Source organism: Hyperolius riggenbachi, chromosome 2 (genome assembly GCF_040937935.1).
Source record: "Hyperolius riggenbachi isolate aHypRig1 chromosome 2, aHypRig1.pri, whole genome shotgun sequence".
In the NCBI taxonomy this organism is placed as follows: domain Eukaryota; kingdom Metazoa; phylum Chordata; class Amphibia; order Anura; family Hyperoliidae; genus Hyperolius; species Hyperolius riggenbachi.
The window spans coordinates 403,025,721-403,045,853 of record NC_090647.1 but is presented as its reverse complement, the minus strand read 5'-3'; the positions used below and the strand labels follow the sequence as shown (position 1 = coordinate 403,045,853).

General features: G+C 42.3%; 1 protein-coding gene across 4 annotated transcripts in view; it reads right to left on the bottom strand.

The window, feature by feature from the left end:
• Positions 1-2,230: 2,230 nt before the first annotated feature.
• Positions 2,231-20,133, bottom strand: part of GPR161 (G protein-coupled receptor 161) — a 146,317-nt gene continuing 128,414 nt past the window's right edge. For all 4 annotated transcript variants that reach the window (XM_068269795.1, XM_068269797.1, XM_068269798.1 and 1 more), the window contains one exon: positions 2,231-2,955. In XM_068269795.1, coding sequence (XP_068125896.1) covers positions 2,717-2,955 — 239 coding nt within the window. In that variant the 3' untranslated portion in view covers positions 2,231-2,716. The remainder of the gene's footprint in view (positions 2,956-20,133) is intronic.

Genomic DNA, 20,133 nt, shown 5'->3' with positions numbered 1-20,133 from the left:
TATAACTTACCTGAACGATGGACAAATGACAATAGGTGAAGAAATAATACAAATGTTATTAAATCAATCACTTGACAACACGTCACTGGTGTTGCCTGCTACAGATTGAACCCTCTGGAGCATCCAGGGGCTTCCCACCACTTAGGCAAGTATCTATTTTTTTCTAATCTTGTTTCCTCGCAGGTTTGCTAAAGATAAGTGTCATACTTATCACGCAATCAACAAATATGGCTGCTAAGAGTCAATTCTTGTAAAGTATAACCTTAAAGTGTACCCAAGGCAATATGTGACATGATGAGATAAACATGTGTATGCACAGTACAAAACATTAATAACCAGGCTGTTTTACTTGTGTTATTTTGCTGACTAGGCATGGGAATATTGTAAACATCACTGATAAGCAAATTACAGCCATAAAAAGTTTTCCTGGCTGAATACAACTTCTGAGACCTGGGACAGATAAAACACATGAATTAATGGCCTTTTTCTAACTCTGGGGCATTTAATAGGCTGCCACGGATTAGAGAGAGTAAAACATTAAACCTACTGTGTAAATGTTTAAATATAAAAGAAAAACACGGGATACTTAAAGTCATGTTTAGGAAAAGGATGATAAATATAACTGTTTATCTCATCAGGTCAGTTCATAATTTAGTTCACAGACTATTATACTTAGCAAAAAGTCTGAGACCTTGGCCCATATGCAACTTACCGGTACTTTTTTTACCTGAGTTTTCTCCTAGGTGATATTTTCACAATTTTTCTAGGAGAAAACTAAGGAGAAAAAGTGAATTGTATATGGGCTGTTGTACAGGTATTTCAAATGCCTGTAACTCCAATAAATAAGAAATCTTTTTAGATGGCAGATCTTGTTTAAGGTACCCACAGTCAAGAAGTAACAGACTGTAAAAATGAAAACCTCAGGGGCTTTTCACAATGAAAAAAAAATCTCTGCAGATATAGAACCACTATCTGAAAGACATAACTGGATGCATCAGATATTTGTTTAAATATTTGTGTCAATGAGTCTGTGGAAATAAATGCCAACCAATGATAAGTGAACGATCTTTGACACCTTTCCTATTGTGCATCCATTTACACTGGCTGGGGCACTATCAGTCATGGTTTGTAATATTTATTCATAATTTCTGCTGCATAAAATACTGTTTGAAAAATACATTGTACTCAAGTAAAATCTGTTCGTGCTTTGTTCGCTTATGACTGCAACTTCACCTTTTGGCAAACTAACCTTTTAACAATATGCACAGATGAACGGTCTTCAGAAGGCAGTGGCTGTAAGTAAACAGAAGTCACCTTATAACTTAAATACTGACCTGTGAAATCTGATATTTCTATTGGCCACTGCACAAATTTGACATTGGTATTGTACTTAATATGCTACCAAATGTGACAAACAGAAATTCAAAAGGACTTAATAAAAGCGTGAGAAAAACTATGATGTTGAGCAATGTATATTAATATATAGCAATCCCGTTGCCGTTTAGATCACTATGAATTAATACAATTCTTTATGACTGTTTGCTAGTAATTGTTCCCTCACTGTGCACCACCTTTCTGAATAATACTGGAGACAATAGTTGTATCAATCAATCTGTAACCTAAAGGAGCTGCACTGGATCTGGGATACTCCAATCGCAAATAGCAAAGTCAGTGAAAAACGGGATGATCCTCAGCAAACTTGACCAAGTTCTAGACTGATCTGAAAAATATCCGCCGTGTTTGTAGCCTTTCCATCTCCACTGACCTTTCTGAATAAGTCAATTACTATAAACCAATTTTTCATAAATCCACCTCTTACTTAAAGGAGTTATCAGGCTAAATTAAGAAAATAAGCGCTACTTACCCGGGGCTTCCTCCAGCTCCAAGCTCCCAGCATGTCCCTCGCTGCAGCTCTGCATGCAGCCGTTCGCCGCAGCTCCATCCCGGTCCCCGGCGATGACTTCAGGCCGACCTCCACGTCGGCCTGTACTGAGCCTGCGCGAGCGGCGCTGTCAATCACCGCCACGTGGACCAGAGTGGACAGCGCAGGCGCAGTAGTTCTGCGCCTGCGCAGTCCGCTCCGATTCACGTGGCGGTGATTGACAGCGCCGTTCGCGCAGGAGCAGTACAGGCCGAAGTCATCGCCGGGGACAGGGAGGGAGCTGCGGCGAGGGACATGCTGGGAGCTTGGGGCTGGAGGAAGCCCCGGGCAAGTAGCGCTTATTTTCTTAATTTAGCCTGATAACTCCTTTAATACCAAACAATGCATGCTTCCATAGATTTCAAACAATCACAGTGCTGTTAATCATTAACAGAACAAACTGAGTAATTATTCCACCTGTTATTCCATGAATGCTTCAGAAAACCATGATCTGTTGCTAGCAACAAGGAACTGAAGTTCAGGACACCTTATCTTACAAGGAAATAGAAATCAAATACTGTATACCACAGATATAGTTTGGCAGTGGTTAATTAAAATAAACATTTGATGAAATACTGATAACTAAAGTTGGCATTTCCTACTTTTACCTGAAGTAATGCCATTGAATGAGTTTGCATTACCCCACTTAATGGGTATTTGAAAACCTTTACAAATGAGAGAGGAGATCGTTGAGGCAAAAACTATGCTGGATTGATCAAACTGATGACATGTTCAAGTCCATTGTTGTGAATGATAGATCAATTGTCTTTCATGTGCAGGTTCACAGCTGCAGTGTCAAGAAGAACCCTCATCAATACTATGCAGGACAATTTTCTGCTTTTGAATACAATGACTTCGGCTGCCTCGGTTCACACTGCAGGTGCCTGGTATAGGTTGCACTGGAACTGTGTGTATTGCTTCTCCTCCAAATAAGGTTATTTTAGCATCCATCTCAATAGTTTTTGCTAAGTTAAATGCAAAGGTTTCTAGAGAGGGATCCAGTGCATTTTCTCTTGTTGACATGTTGTTGGTGTCTGTGGAAACAAGAACATAGGTCTGATATTAGACAAAAAAAATACCAGTCCAGAGGGTGTGGGAGTGTGTACATATTTATATTTATTTTGGACAGGTAGATGTGGAAAAACTTAAAGAGAACCTGTACTGATTAAAAATATTTAAAATAAACACATGAGGTAACTTCAAATGAACATTACAGAGTTACCTAGCCATCAGTTCCGTTCAGAAGCTCACCATTGACTTCTGACAATAATCCCTTCCAGTTCTGACAATATTTTGTCAGATCTGAAATATATCAGTTGCTGTCAATAAAATATCAGTTGCTGTCAGTTATAGCTGAGAGGAAAAATGTTGTACCAGGTAATGTCCATGTTTCCCTATGGCTCAAGTGGGCGATGTTACAGTTTAACTGTGTGCTGACCAGAAAGCTGTTATGGTTAATGGCCATTTTCAAAATGGAGGACAGAAAATTCCCTAGATTACAGTGAACAAACAGGACGCGGGACAGGAGAAAGACACTGAGGCGTAGACTACATGGAAGGTAAGTATGACTTGTGTATGCTTATTTTGACTTTTAATTTTCAGTTCAGGTTTTCTTTAAGGTACCCATAGACCTGACGTCTATAGGCAGATTCGACAAAGAGACACATTTATCTCTAATCAAATCTGATTAGAGATGAATTTGTTTTTGTTGAATCTGCCCATACACTACAGGGCGATTTCCGTCCGATTTCAGCATGAAATCTTCAGGATATCGGCCGAGTCCACACCGCCGCTGCCCCCAATGTATAATGTGCCCCCCGTGTGCATATTTATACGTTACCTGTCCTGTAGCAGCCTCCGCGCGGTGTCCGTAATCCTCCGGGTGGCTATCCATACACGCCACTGGCACATAGCGTCTAATGTCAGACGTTATGCACAGACTTCAGACACTATGTGAACGGAAAGCTGCCCGGAGGTTACGGCCACCACGTGGAGGCTGCTACAGGACAGGTAACGTATAAATGCACACACCGGGCACATTTATACATTGTGACAGTAGGGGCGGGAGTTTCGTTGTCTCGTCGCTCGTTCAGGAAATCGCCGTCGTACACCAAACCAACAGACTTGGTTTGGTGTACGACATCTTGCGGCATGAGCGATCAACCAATTCCCGTCCCGAAAATGGTTGCTTTGTCGGCCGGGCATGCACTTGGCGGCATCGATTTTCATCCAATTTGATTATAATAATAGAATTGGATGGTCGATCGGCCACCAAGTCGCCTGATGTATGGCCACCTTTAGAATCTCTGGAGCTATCACCCTTGCTCCATTTGTTAGAACTTCTCTCATTTCCTGTCAAATTAATCTACTTAAAAAGGACACAATTATCAGTAGATAAAAAGACATCTGAGGTAGTTCAATGTCAGTAAAGTGATCAGAAAAACACTGGTTCTGCAGTGTGGGCCCAGTGTTGGCCTAGTAGGCTTTATTGAATGATCGTCTGAGGTGACCATAAAAAAAAAAAAAAAAAAAAAAAAAAAAAAAAAAAAAAAGGTTTTGCCAAAACGTATCCAGCCGAGCGAACTTGGTCTGTCCACAATTAAGCAACAACCTTATCACCTTGGTCATTGCTTCATTATGATATGTAAGCCCCTTCACCACGACAAGGCAACGATCATGAAGGGGAAATGGCATCATGTATATGCCTTTTTTTTTTGGTTGTTGCATCCGTGTAGCACCAGAGGACAGAAACATTGGGCATGTACTGTCAAATGCCAGAAAAATTAGGTTTTGTAGTAGCCGCTGCTATAGCAGTGGCCTTAAAGGCAACCAGAGACAAGATCAACAAAAAGTTTTATACATACTTGGGGGTTCCTCCAGCCCCATACGCACGGATCACTTCAACGCCGCGGCCCTTAGTCTTCTCCCTCTTTGGTACTGGATCTCGTAACTTTAGCCAGTTGTGGACAGTCTGCGCAAGAGAAGTGCGCCCTCTACGCATCTCTCCAGCGACTGGAGGAAGCCCAGGTATGTATAAAACTTTTAGATGATCTCGTCTCTGGTACACTTTAAAAATTCAGGATGATGAGGGGGCGTGGCTTGCGGCACGAGCAGATGGATGCCTAATCCCCTGTCTCCGATCACTGGCAGCAGATAAACGGCTCAAAACAGCCTACAAATGGCCTCTTCATTGCCCGAACATCATGAGAAAGAGCCCATGGAGTCAGAGAACTCCCGAAAGCAGAAGAAGAGCGTCGGGCGCCCGCAAAAGTTGACGGACTTCTCCCGAGCACCGCCACGCTCCACTAACAGGCCCCAAGATGGCACCGGACCTTCTCCGCACCCTGAGCGACAGGAGAGCAGCCAGCCTGCACAGACTCCGGAGCGGTAAGCCCCGAACACAGGCAGGACTCTGGCTCTGAAGAGGAGACTGCTTCCCCATCCCTGCGCAGCCCTGTTAAAACAAAACTGAGGCTGTCAGATTGTGCTGCCCCATTGCTGCAGGGGGAATTCCTCTCCCCCTCTGATCTGCCTGCATCAGTCCCCAGCCTGTTAGAAGAATTTCAAGTTAGTGAGCAACCCCTCACGCGAGCCTGCATGAAAATAATGCTCCTGACACTAAGACAGTCTCTAGCTGCAGAAATCAAGACTATATCTAACTCAATGCAGGCTAACATGACAGACATGGAGGAAAGAATTGCCTGTACAGAAGACAGGGTTGTTGTGCTCACATTAGAGCACAATAAGATGGTGGACACTGTGGACACTAACTCAGATGATATTTCCCTGATGAAGCTGAAACTGATTGACATGGAGGATAGGAATATGAGACAGAATTTGAAAATCAGAGGGATTCCTGAAACGATCACAGGAGATGAGCTGAAAACCTATCTGGCAAAGCTATTCAAATTGTTCGCTCTACAAATACCAGGTAGAGAACTAATAATCGACAGAGCTCATAGGGTCCCCAAACCAAAACAACTTGCAAACAGCATACCCAGAGATGTAATTCTGAGAATGGCATTCTTCCATGTCAAAGAAACCATCCTTTTTGCTTTGCGTAAAGCTACAGCACTCCCTGATGCTTATAAGCAAATAATGATTTTCCCAGATCTATCACAGGCAACTCTCCAGTTCAGAAAAGATCTGAAAGTAATAACGGCCATTTTAACCAATCATCAGCTCAGATATAAATGGGGGTTCCCGCTGAAACTCCTCATCACAAAAGCTGGCACCAGACATGTTGTCAAAAGTGTTAAAGAAGGACTGCGGCTCTGCAAAGAGTAGAAAATTAAAGCTGACACTCCTCCGCACCGTGACAAAAATTCTGACCATAACCCGTTTGATTGGCGCACTAAAGGAAAAGAACAGCAGCCTGGTTGATCAACTCTAACCTCACAAGTCATTCGCCTTCCAGCTGTCTCTTATTCTTGAGGGTTCACATCCAATTGTGCCCTATACAGCAAAGTCGCCTTTCTTTCAACTTTAAAGAGAATCTGTACTCTGAAATTCTTACAATAAAAAGCATACCATTCTATTCATTATGTGCTCCTGGTCCCCTCTGTGCTGTTTCTGCCATTCTCTGCTGCAAACCTGGCTTGTAATTGCCAGTTTTAGGCAGTGTTTACAAACAAACTAACCAGCTTCTAATAGGCTCAGCTAAGCAGAGTGTGTTAGTCACACAGAGCCTGCAGGGGGTGTGTACAGCTTCTAGCTAATCACAAGCAGCCCTGCACATTCCAGTCTGACTGCCTCAGCCTGACTGTGCCGACTATAGAGAGAAGATTAGATCATATAACAGAGATAACACAGCTACTGTGCAATTAGGAAAAGCTGCAGTAAGCCAGACCACATTAGAAAAGGCATAGGAACTTATAGCATAGAAGAAATAAAGATAAACAATTTGTTACAGAGTCTCTTTAATGCGACTTGAACGTTATTGATAGTGTTATATGTTTTTATTATTGCTTTATATTACAATGTTCTCACTGTTCTATTCTGATTGTAAATTCTGGTTGCTATGTTTCTTGGCGTTTCTGAAACTCCATAATGATCCTATGTTCCTTCCAGAACATATAGAATACCTAAAGGATATCATACTAGTTAGTCTTACACAGCACCACTGGCTAACCCCGTGATGGTTAGATTAACATCATTAAATGTTAATGGTCTAAATTCTCACTACAAACGGTATGCTCTAAGTAAAGAATTGGGCCTTCTAAAACAGACATCCTTTTAGCCCAGGAAACCCACCTATTAGACACTACACAATCATATTGCAAACTCAAAAACTTCCCTACTATTGTATTTGCTAACTTTTGTAAGAAGAAAAGAAGATTACTTGTAGCCTTTAATTCTAAACTAACAGTTACCATCAAAGAAAGTTATAAAAGACCACACAGGAAGGTTTATGATAATAATATGTGAAATCAACAACACGTTATGCAGTTTAGTGAATGCATATGCCCCTAACACTGGACAACTAAAATTTTTTTAGAAATTTCACACACAAAATCAAACAACATCGGAAAGGAATACTTATAATTGCGGGGGACTTCAATATCTGTATTGATCCAAAACTTGATTCCTCACATTCGCACAGAACTAAAATGGTATGATCCCTGGAGAGTGTTACATGCGAGTGAAAGAGACTACACACCAATTGAGTATACATAAATCCTGGTCACGAATTGACTTTTATTCTGGTAGATAGAACATCCCTACAGCTCGCTCAAAAAGCCCAAATCCATCCCATCCCCTGGTCTGACCATGCCCCAGTCACCCTAGATCTCCAACTCACAGATACCCCACTCCCCAGCCTTTAACGCTTGGAAAATGAATGATTCTCTTCTCTCATCTATAACAGACAAGAACCATATAAAAGAAGCACAAAGGGACTACTTTCAAATAAACGACAATGGCCAAGTTAGCCCCGTGACACTATGGGCAGCGCACAAAACTTATATTAGAGGCATTCTAATAAAACTAGGTGCAATTAGAAAAAAACAAAAAACTGCTAAAATCCAAAATCTCCTAGATCAAATAGAGCATTATGGGAAATTTTCAAAGGCCCCCTCTTCTCAATCATACGACTTAAAGTTGTTTTCAACTGCGTCAGGAACTGAAGCTAACACTACAAGACGAATATAACCTCTATCTAAAGCCAAAACTAACCACTTACTCGCAAAGTAACAAGGCAAGCAAAAAACTAGCTTCTATTTTAAAAGCGAGACAAACGAAACCCCAAATTAAACACATTATCCACCCATTTACTAAGAAAACATTATACAATCCTAAACAAATTATAGACGCCTTCAGCGATTATTATAGCTCACTATATAATCTACAAGATGATGCTAAAACTCTGCAGCGTACAGCACAAACTATTAACAACTTTCTGGAACCCCTTAACTTACCGACTATCAATGAAACACATCTTGATCTCTATAATTCTCCCATTACACCTACTGAAATCCAACTAGCAATCAAAAGTTTAAAACCACATAAAGCCCTGGGACCAGATGGTTTTACGAACCTCTATTACAAATCCTTCACCAATATTCTAACCCCCTGCCTATGCCCCATGTTCAATTAAACAAAGATGAGAGGCTCCCCACCTAAAGAATTCCTAGAGGCTCAATTCTCAATAATCCCTAAACAAGGGAAAAATGAAAGCAACCCGGCTAGCTATCGTCCAATCTCCCTTTTAAATGGTGACACAAAGCTCTATGCAAAAATTATAGCTTCCAGACTACTTCCAATCCTTCCTACTATAATTAAACCTGACCAGGTGGGTTTCACCAAAGGCGAGTGATGGCACCAGAAGATTTATTGATATCTTGCGCTATGCTGAGCTACACCGAGTACCTTCTCTGTATCTATCTTTAGATGCAGAGAAGGCATTCGACAGGGTTCACTGGGGATTCCTCTCAGCGACTAACAAAATTTGGGATAATGGCACTCTATTCTTGCCCCACAGCGAAGGTAGCCTCCTCAGGATACTTATCCAAAGAATTTAGAATCACTAACGGCACCCGCCAAGGCTGCCCTTTATCCCCCCTTATTTTCACGCTTGTGATGAAAATACTAGCAACAGCGGTACGCTCTAATCCAGACATTAAAAGAGTCTCAATAAATTACATAAAACGGGTCTGTTCGCAGATGACACAATAATAGCACTCACTGAGCCCCTAACCTCCCTTCTTCCCCTGAAGGAGACCTTGGAGGGCTTTTCTGGTGTTTCATACTATAAAATCAACCAATCTAAGCAGAACACACCACTCAAACTATCCAAGACAAATACCCCTTCCCATGGGCATCCCATACCCATCCCATACCTAGGGATTAATCTCACAAAAAAAAACTACAGACTTATATAAAGCAAATCATATACCCTTTCTCAATAAAATGTAGAAGGAACTGCAAGAGCTAGCAACACATAGCCTTTCCTGGGCTGGCAGAATAATAGCACTTAAAATGCAAACCCTGCCCAAGCTTACATATATCCTGAGGACAGTTAATATTCCAATCCCCGCAACCTTTTTCAAAGATATCCACAAACAAATAGTGAACTACATATGGCAAGGGAAAAGACATAGAACGGCATTCAGAGTCATAACACTTCCCAAAAGATTGGGTGGGCTGGGAATTCCCTGTATCCTATCATATCATGCCTGCAATATAGAAATTTCTAAATCTTGGTGGTATAAATCAAGAGGTCCCTCTATGGGCCCAACTGGTGAGCAATTTTGTAAAAGGAGATCTAAGTGACTTCTTAGTAGCACAATGAATTCAACAGTCAAAACAAGAAATTACCTATCCCACTTTACAAGCCACAGTGGCATCCTGGCGATACTTACTCAAAAGCCAGGCAAAGGAAGAATCAATACCCAAAGCTCCCCTTAACATTGATTCCCTTCCTTGTAGACAACATTAACCTGCCGCATTGGAATAGAACTATGATCCCAGATATCACAGACTTACTTATTAACCTCTTGAGGACTGCAGTGCTAAACCCCCCTAGTGACCAGGCCATTTTTAGTAAAAAAAGGCCACTGCAGCTTTAAGGCTAAGCTGCAGGGCCGCACAACACAGCACACAAGTGATCCCCCCCCCTTTTCTCCCCACCAACAGAGCTCTCTGTTGGTGGGGTCGGATAGCCCCCACATTGTTTTTTTTTTTTTGTACAAATATTTTTGTTACTGTCTTTTAATAAAAAAAAAGTGTTTCTTTAAATATATCCCCTCCCTCCCCACAGCCAGCCAATTATAGCGATCGGCTGTCATAGGCTTCTGCCTATGAGAGCCGATCGCTCTCCAGTGTCCCAGGGGGACAGCCGTATTACATGGCTGTCCCCAGTACAGCGCTGCTGCCGATCGCAGCGCTGTACACGTAAATAGACGGCGATCACGCCGTCTAACAGTCTCCCGAGCGGCTAAGGCAGGGCGGAGCTCCTCCCCCCAAGCAGGAGATGCGTGCGCATACTGCGCGCGATCTCCTGCATTAGCTGGCCCCAGGACTTTATGCCAATCTGCGTTAGGCGGTCCTGGGGCTGCCGCTGCGGCCACGCCCATCGGTGTGACGCGGACGGCAAGAGGTTAATGGGAAACTAAACCTTTCCCCCCGATTACAAAAAGAGCTTTCTTTGCCATCATCTGAATTTCTTTCTTACAGCCAACTCAAACAAATTTGGCATTCTATACAAGGCAACATACCCTTCGTTTTCCTAAAGCTATATGCCAATTTGTTAGAGCAACAACACCCAAAAAGAAAGTAATCTCCCTTGTGCTACATGGAAATCCTTGGATCTCCTGACAATTGTATTTTAAAATATGTGAAATACTGGCCCTATGAGTTAAAAGTAGATATGTCAGTAGATCAAGTAAGATTAGCATTATTACACGTAACTAAATATTCAAAATGCACTACCCATTGGGAGACTCACCAGAAAATCCTGCTACACTGGTACTCCCCTCCTTCTCGCCTATCTAAATTCAAGAATGGCCCTTCCCCGGACTGTTGGAAAAACTGCAACTTTCTAGGGACACTGCCCCACATTTTTTTGGTACCGCAAACCAATCCAGACCCCTTGGAAAGCAGTAAACTCATATTTCAACTGCCATCTGGTCATCTTTTCAACTAACTCCACAGCTCATGGTACTTCTTGTGGGACTTGACAACATACCAACCCCACACACATATGGAAATCACACAAATACTCTGCACCATCCGTCACCTGATTGCATCCAACTGGCATACACCGCTACCTCCTACGCTACCGCAAATCACTGCTCAATCTGCAATGAACTTAAACATGGAGAAGAAACTGCGCCATATTATTGACCAATTACCCTGCTAATGGTCCTTGGGTATTCTCTCAAAACCTGTCCTGCTGGAGTTTATGGAACCTCATATTCAATATGGCAACAGATAATGTTCTTAGTTATTGGGATGTTTATGTTTGGAAAATTCACATAATGTTTGCAACTAACAACTATTCTGACTAACAGCATTCTAATGGCAAAGTAATTTCAAACTGTGTATTACCTTTTTGAATGCTACTATATGTATATCTTTTGGCAAATAAAAACTATTTTTTTTTTTTTTTTAAACACCAGGATGAACCTGCTGGACCCTTGTTGTTGGTGGTGGAGAAGTCGGCGTGCAGAGTAGATATACAGCTGTGTAGGGACTGATTTATAAGTCTTCCCGCAGGCAGTAACCATCCGAGATCCATGCCTCATTCATTTTAATAAAGATCAGGTAGTCAACACTTTTTTTGACTTAGGCAACTTCTCTTCTCAGTGACAACCCCTCCTGCTGCGCTGAAGGTCCTTTTTGACAGGACGTCTGAGGCAGGGCAAGACAGAAGTTTGATGGCAAATTGTGAGAACTCAGGACACAGGTCAAGCCTGCACACCCAGTAGTCCAGGGGTTCATTGCTCCTTAGAGTGTCGATATACACAGTTAAGGCTAGGTAGTCCGCTACCTGTCAATTGAGGCGTTCTCTGAGGGTGGATCCCAAAGGGCTGTGGCAACGCATTGGACTAAAAAATCTCAAGGCAGGCAGCGATCCAGATTCCAGTCATCAAGCAGCGTCCTTGGTACTGTAAACAGTATCCTGGAGATGTACACGGATGATAATCTGCGATCATCGCTGGAGGGAGCCTCGGTGAGTAAAACTCCCTAATCTCTGCTCACAGCGCTGCCTGGGGATCAGGAAGGAGGGGGAGTCGCTGGGTGATCAGGAGGAAGGGGGGTCGGAAGAGGGGGGGGGGGGAGAATCTGGATAGCTGCCTGCCTGGCTAACATACTGCAGATCCTATAGTAGCTGCAAACTATACTGAGACACTATTCCTGGCTAACTTATACTGCAGACCCTATAGCTGCCTAACTATGCTGGGGGCACTATTCCTGGCTAACTTATAATGCAGACCCTATAGCTGCCTAACTATACTGGGGACACTATTCCTGGCTAACTTATACTGCATCACCTACAGCTGCAAACTATACTGCAACGTATTCCTGGGTAACTTATATTGCACCACCTACAGCTGCTAACTATACTGGGGACACTATCACTGGCTAACATACTGCAGCCCCTATAGTTGTCTAACTATACTGGGGACACTAATTCCTGGATAACTTATATTAGTGCACCTATAGCTGCTACCTATACTGGGACACTTATTCCTGGCTAACCTATACTGTTACACCTATAGCTGGCTAACTATACTGAGGACATTTATACCTGGCTAACCTATACTGGGGTAACCATGCCTGGCTAACCTATACTCACCATTGGCATGCTGATCCCTCGTCGTGTACCTTTGATAGCTTCCCCCATTGTCTTCTTCAATGTCCCTTGGCAGATTTGCTTCTCCCTCTGCGATTACATGGCATCATCAACATCTGGCGGCAAACTATTTTTTTTTATTGAATTCAATAAAATAACCTGTATTGAATTCAATATTAAAAAAAAAAATGATTACCCAAAAAATGCTTGCAAATTATTTGAACCACTTTTTGCACAGAAACCCTGGGGAAATTGAATGCCAGGGAGGTTAATGGGGCAACAATAACAGTAGTACTGTGCACAGCTCTGGGTGGGTGCTAGTGGGCTGTGGAGTGTCGCATACATTCAAAAAACAAACAGCAGAACGATGTAGTAGCCCTCAAAAGGGCTATTTGGGGTGCTTTCACAGCAAGTCCGTCAGCAAGGAACAACAAAACAGGCCTAGCTAACTTTCCCTATCTCAGCAATGCTCTTTCTCCCTTTCTCTCTCTAAAGCAGCCAGAGACAGAATGAAACATGGCCGACTGGGGGGGGGGGGAGGGGGGGGGGGTTGGGAAGCCTGAGGGAGTGCAGGCTAATTGGCTGCCAGGTACCTGCTGACTGTGATGTAAGGGGTCTCCTGCATGCTGTGAGGAGAGCATAGTGAAGTATTTGTGGTCTGTGTTAGGAGTGAGGGATGATTTTAAAGCAGACAGAGAGAACTGGGGTAATAAATACAGTGCCCCTGGCAATGTGGTAAGGTGAACCCTAATACAGAGTATTTAAGAAAAAAAACAAACTTGTTTATCAGTCGTTGTCCTTTAAAGACTGAGAAATGTATATGGGCCCTTTTCCCCTGACCATGTTTCGATCTGATTTTTGGCTTGCACATGCTTTTGCCATTTGCAAGTTATTAGATACTGTTGACCTAAGATTGCGGGAGATGTGGTGCAGTTGTAACAAATCCTTCAGATAGCCAAGGCCTAAAATGTGTAAAAGTCTTTAAAATTAGAAGGCCAATCTTAATGCTAGGTACACACAATACAATTTTCTGACAGATTTACTGTCAGATCGACTATTTCCAACAGGTCTGATCTGATTACCGATCTGATTGATTTTCCATAGAAGTGAACAGAAAATTGATAGGAAAATCAATCAGAAATTAGACCTGTCCTGTTGTAAATAGTCGATCTGACAGTAAATCTGTCAGAAAATAGTATTGTGTGTGTACCTAGCATCAGAGTATTCTCTATTTTATGGGTACCCAGTGGAATGAAATAATCAGTGTTATGTGGCAAGGGTGAGGTGTATAGCAAAAAGCCTAGCAGCGGCATGCTGTACTATGGTAAGTGGTGCAGGTCCTTATTTGGAAGGCCTGTGTAGATGGCACTACAACAGCCCAGTCATGATCTGATAAAAACTTAAAGAACAAGTGACACTCATGCTAACCTAGAAATAAAAACACATATATAAGTAGATAAATACTACTTCTACTTACATAATAGATGTATTGTGCTATCCACGTAATGATTCCTGTGAATTTTATAAAGGAAAAGCAGAAAATCCTATTCTAGGCAGTGGCCATCTTGCCAAGCTAATGCTGACATCATATCCTCCCTGACTCTAGTTTCCCCCCTCCCTTCTCTTGTTCATTGTGTATTCATTAGCTGCCCTCCTTCCAGAGTCTTCAGACACTCCCACTGAGGTGTATACTAACAAATGCACTGTCTTTTTTTAATTTACTCCTCCAGTCACTGAGTCACCTAAGCCTTGCTTGTAAACACAAGTGATCAGAGGGTGTTTCTGATAAGCAGCTGGCAGGGAAATAAATGGAGGAGGAGGAATATATTATAGATAAAAAGAACTCCCAGCATTCAACTCTTTGGCACTAGGGCGAGTGCACCTAAAGTATGTGATAACTACAAAACATAACAGCAGAAAAAGTTTTGCAAGTTTTGTGTAATAGATAGCGGAGATACCGCCGCAGCGGTGAGCGGCATGGCGGCTGTCTCCGCGTCTCAGCCGGCGGCCTCCGCTGCGCAGTTACATGGTGGAGTTTTGCCTGGTCCTTCAGTTGCACATAGACTGAGGGCTACGCACGCACGCGTGTGAGCGACAGGACCTTTATGCAGGGGAGTCAGCTAATCGGCTGGTCAGGTGACTCCAGCAGTGCTTCGGATTGGCTGAGTGACTGGGGCGGCGCTGTGGGGCGCTCTCAGTATATATAGGACCTGCCTGTTAGTAGCTCCTCGTCTGCTGTTGCAAATGCTACGTGTTAGCACTCAGACCTTAGTCAGATCCCAAAGTGTGCTCGAACCAGCAGGAGCTGGGGATCCACACTTAGTCAGATTCTGTTGATAGCGAAAGTACTAATTGAATTGTATTATTTGTTATGACCTTCTGCTAGCCTTGATTACTCTTCTGCTTACTGATTCTGTGCTTCTGCCTATCTGATCCTGTTGCCGACTCAGCCTGAACACTACTCTGATTTAAGCCTTCTGTCTTTGTACCATATCTGTCCGTTTGTTGCCGAATCTGCTTGTTTGACTCCTCTGCCCTCACCAGTGAGCCTAGTCCCTGGTGAGGGATTCTCTGTACAGCTTAATCACCTGCTCCTCAGGTGACCAGTAGCTGCCGTACAGTCTTAATCACCTGCTCCTCAGGTGACTAGTAAACTATGGTACTGTCCTCATCATCTGCTCCTCAGGTGATTAGGAGCTGCAGTACAGTCTTGATCTCCTGCCCCTCAGGTGATCACCTGCTGCAGTACAGCCTGAATCACCAGCTCCACGGGTGATCATTATACGTTATCTTACTGTGCACCACCCGCTCCTCGGGTGAACGGATTACTAGTTCATCTGCATCTCCAGCTTGCTGGAGTGCTGATCCCTGTGTTCTATAGAGATATCTCCCTCTACCAGCTCCTCTGGGGGAGTTGGTATCTCTATCTGTATTACTGTTGCACCAAACACCTATCTTTACATCTGGTTGTCCTGTGTCTCGCTATACTCGCATTATTGGTGATTCTGCAGATCACCACATAATCAGGTATAGTATTTGTATTATTGGTGATACTGCAGATCACCAATAATCAGAAAATCTGTTCTTGCTGACACCAACATTTTGAATGCAGGATTAGCATCTTTATCACTTAATACACTCAGACCAGTTGCTGTTGAAATTTGATTTTTATGGTGACAATACCGCTTTAAACTACTGTTGGCAGATGACCTGTGGGGAAGAGGAGCTTTATTTTTGCAAGGTTTCGAATGATATGAAAGCCAGTGGGCATTAGTCTTAAAGGGATCCTAAAGTGAGAGGCATATGGAGGTTGCCACTTCCATTTCCTTTTAAAGAGACACTGAAGCAAAAAAAAAACCCAAAAAACCCTCATGGTATAATGAATTGGTTGTGTAGTATGGATAATTAATAGAACATTAGTAGCAAATAAAAGTGTCATTTTTATTTTTAGGTATATAGCTTTTTTTTTTATTGCCTTATTCTCTAATAATTGCAGTTTTCACAATATACTCAGCAATTTATATGATTTCACAGAGCAGGCTACTGAACCTTTGAACTTTTCTCTGCAGAAAAACCATAAACAAATACGAAACAATGAGAGACAGTGCTTCAAAAGACAGTGCTACCTCTTTTGCATAGATAACAACTCAAGTTTCTTAAAGAGGAACTCTTGCAAAAATCTTAAAATTTAAAACACATACAAATAAGAAGTACATTTCTTCCAGAGTAAAATGAGCCATAAATGACTTTTCTCCTATGTTGCTGTGACTTACAGTAGGTAATAGAAATTTGACATAACCGACAGATTTTGGGCTAGTCCATCTCTCTATAAGGGATTCTCAGCATGGCCTTTATACTTTATAAAGACACTCCCTGAAAATGATTAATACAGCCTTCCTGCTCAACGTACAGTATTTTGGTAGTTGGACGGAGCAACTGCCATTCACTAAGTGCTTTTAAAGGGAACCTGAAGCGAGGAAAATTATTTAAAATAAACACATGACGTAGCTGCAAATGAATATAACATACTAACTTAACGTCGCTTGCTCTCAGAAGCTCACCGTTTTCTTCTAACCGTGATTCCTTCCAGTTCTGACAATATTTTGTCAGAACTGAAATATGCCAGTTGCTGTCAGTTATATATCAGCAGCTGTCAGTTACAACTGAATGTCTAAGGTAATGTCCATGTTTCCCTATGGCTCAAGTGGGTGATATTACAGTTTAACTGTGTGCTGACCCTGAAGCTGTTAGGGGGTAATGGCCATTTTTAAAATGGAGGACAGAGAAATCCATTGATCACAGTGGACAAATGGGACGCAGGAGAGAAGAAAGAAATTGAGCAGTAGACTACACAGGAGGTAAGTATGACCTGTGTATGGTTATTTTGACTTTTTATTTTCAGTTCAGGTTCTCTTCAAAAATAAAGAAAACCCTGAGAACCCCCCTATGAGAAGATGGGCTAGTATAAAATCTGTCGGTAATGTTAGATTTCTGCTACTTACTGTAAGTGACATAAACATAGGAGAAAAAGAATTTATGGCTCATTTTACTCTAGGAGAAATGTACTTCTTATTTGTATGTGTTTTAAATTTTAAGATTCTTGTGACAGTTCCTCTAACTCTTCCTGTAGTGCAATCAATATGAGACTCATATCTGTGCTAATAATGTTCTATTTCTTAGCAGTACATATCATTATGACATAAGTTTATTTTCACTTCAGATTCCCTTTAAGCAATACCAGTGGCCTGGCAGTCCTGCTGATCTTTCTGACATCAGCAGTGTCGGAATCACACACCTGAAACAAGCAACAACAACAACACATTTATAAAGTGTTTTTCTCCTGTAGGACCCAAAGTGTATAAGCTTATCTCAGAGCAGTATATGGTGAAGTGTTAGGGCCTGTTTCCACTACACGCAGATTGGACGCAGAATGGATGCAGAAAAACTGGCTCCAATGAATGCTTATGGGCCCATTTCCAGTAAACGCAATCTTTCTGATGCAGATTTTCCCATAGGCATTAATTGGAGTCAGTTTTCCTGCATCCAATCTGCATGTAGTGAAAATAGGCTCTTAGGGTCCGTTCACACCTAGAATCCCAAAACGCTAGCTGTTACCGCTAGCGTTTTGCGGGAGTGATTTTTTTTTTATTCTTTATTTATCCAATAATTTATACCCAATAGTATACACAAAAAAAAAGAGAAAAATATTAATACAAAACATTAATACACAGTTAATTTATACCTCTTTAGGCACAATAATTTACATCCTTATCCCATGAAGCGGTCCCCTCACCACCCCCACCTCCTCCAGCTTCTCGGCCGACCCATCTCCTCTGTTCCCAATATTAATCTTCTACTAGCACCCAATTCTAATTTAAGGGTCACAGCCTATTATCCCATTTTCTCAACGATGGGGTGTAATATGTGGCACCCCCCCCCCCCCCCCCCCCCGGGTCCCACCTTCCCAGCACCAACTAAACAAAACATAGAAACCACCACCATAATAGAGACAGAAACATTTAGTGTGAATAAGTAAACACTGGTATCGCTGCTCACTCCTACTAGGCCGTCTCCACCTTCTTTCTCCTACTATGCTTCCCCGCCCATGGATTAGATTCCTATTCCCCACCTCTCCTGTATTCCTCAGGTTTTCTTAAACTCCAGCCATCTATCCCAACCCCTAATTTCCTTCCCATGGACTATGCCTGAAAGCTCTTCCATCAAATAGGTTTGATCAACCTCATCGAACCATTCCTTTAATGTGGGAGCTAGGGGAGACTTCCATTTCCTTGCAATCAATATCCTTGCCGCATTTATCAAGTGCATCCCCAGGGAACCTTTATATTTTTTAGTCCCTTTCCCAACCAAGTGCAGCAGATACACCTCAGGGCCATCTGACTCCGGTATCTCTGCCAGTTTCCATATATAAGATTTTATTCTACTCCAGTATGTAGTAAGCCCCTTACATAACCACCACACGTGTTTAAAGTCTCCTCTTTGCTCTCCACATCTCCAGCATGCGGAACTCCCCCCACACATCTTGTTTAATCTATCGGGGGTATAGTATCACCTCATTACTACTTTATATCCTGACTCCTGTATTCTAGTCGAGACTGAGGCCCCAAAAATCATCCTAATTATCCCTTCCCATTGGATAGACGTCATCTCCTTCCCAATATCCTGTTCCCACTTTGTTTTATATTTCAGGGAGTAATCGTTATCTTCTTCTAAAAATGTATACATTTTTGCCAGGGTACCATTTGTTGGTCCGTCAGCTAGACAGAGCTTCTCAAATGAGGTCAGTTCTCTTGATAACTTCTCCTTCGTACCTAATGACATCAGGAAGTGTCTAAATTGGAGCAGACTCCACATATCTATCTCCCCATCTGTCTTTGTTCCGCTACTTCTTTTTCATTCAACCACCTTCCACCTCTAACCAATGAAAGAATCTGTAGACTCTTTCCCCGCCTCCATTCTCCATAGCTTCCCCTTTGGCAACCCGGGGGGAACTTACAGTTTCCCAAAATAGGCATCAATGGAGAGGGGCCTCTGGATATCTCACTTCTATTTCTTACCTTTTCAAATATTTATAAAGTGTGTTCCACCAAACTTCCTGGTATTGAATATATCTTAGGGACATATGGTAGCCATGGTGCGTCCCCGAGGTCCCCCTCAAACATCTCTTTTTCCATTAGGACCCACTGCTTAGACTTTTCATTTCTGTTCCAGTCCACCACCCTAGTGCATACTGCCGCGTGATAGTATCTCAAGGGGTCAGGCACTGCTAAACCCCGTTTATCTTTTGATTTAGTAATAAATGCAAATTTCAACCTCGCCTTTTTTGCCTGCCAGATAAACCTTACAAATGCCCTTCTAACTTCATCCAAATAGCCTCTGGGAAGGGGGATAGGGAGGGCCTGGAAGACATATAGCAGCCTCGGCATGATGTTCATTTTAAGGACATTGATCCTACCAAACCAGGAGAGCCTAAGTTTAGTCCACTTATCCAGATCTTTTTTTAATACAGCAAGCAGTGGGTAATAATTTATCTTCATAATCTCCTGTGTGTTTCTGGCCAATTTTACCCCTAGATATTTTAAGTAGTCTTTTGACCATCTAAACGGGAAATTTACCTTCAAATGTTCCACCTCCTCCGCCTCCATCCCGATGTCAATTGCCTCACACTTATCACAATTAATCTTAAGGTTAGAAAGCCTCCCGAATTCAACAAATTCCTTCAAAAGATTAGGTAATGCTATCCTAGGATTTGTCAGATAAAATAGCAGATCATCTGCATATACTGCGATCTTATGCTCTTTACAACCTATCTTTACTCGGGTAATATCCACATTCTTACGTATTGTTCTCAGAAAGGGCTCCAGAGTTAGGGCAAATACCAAGGGGAACAGAGGGCAAC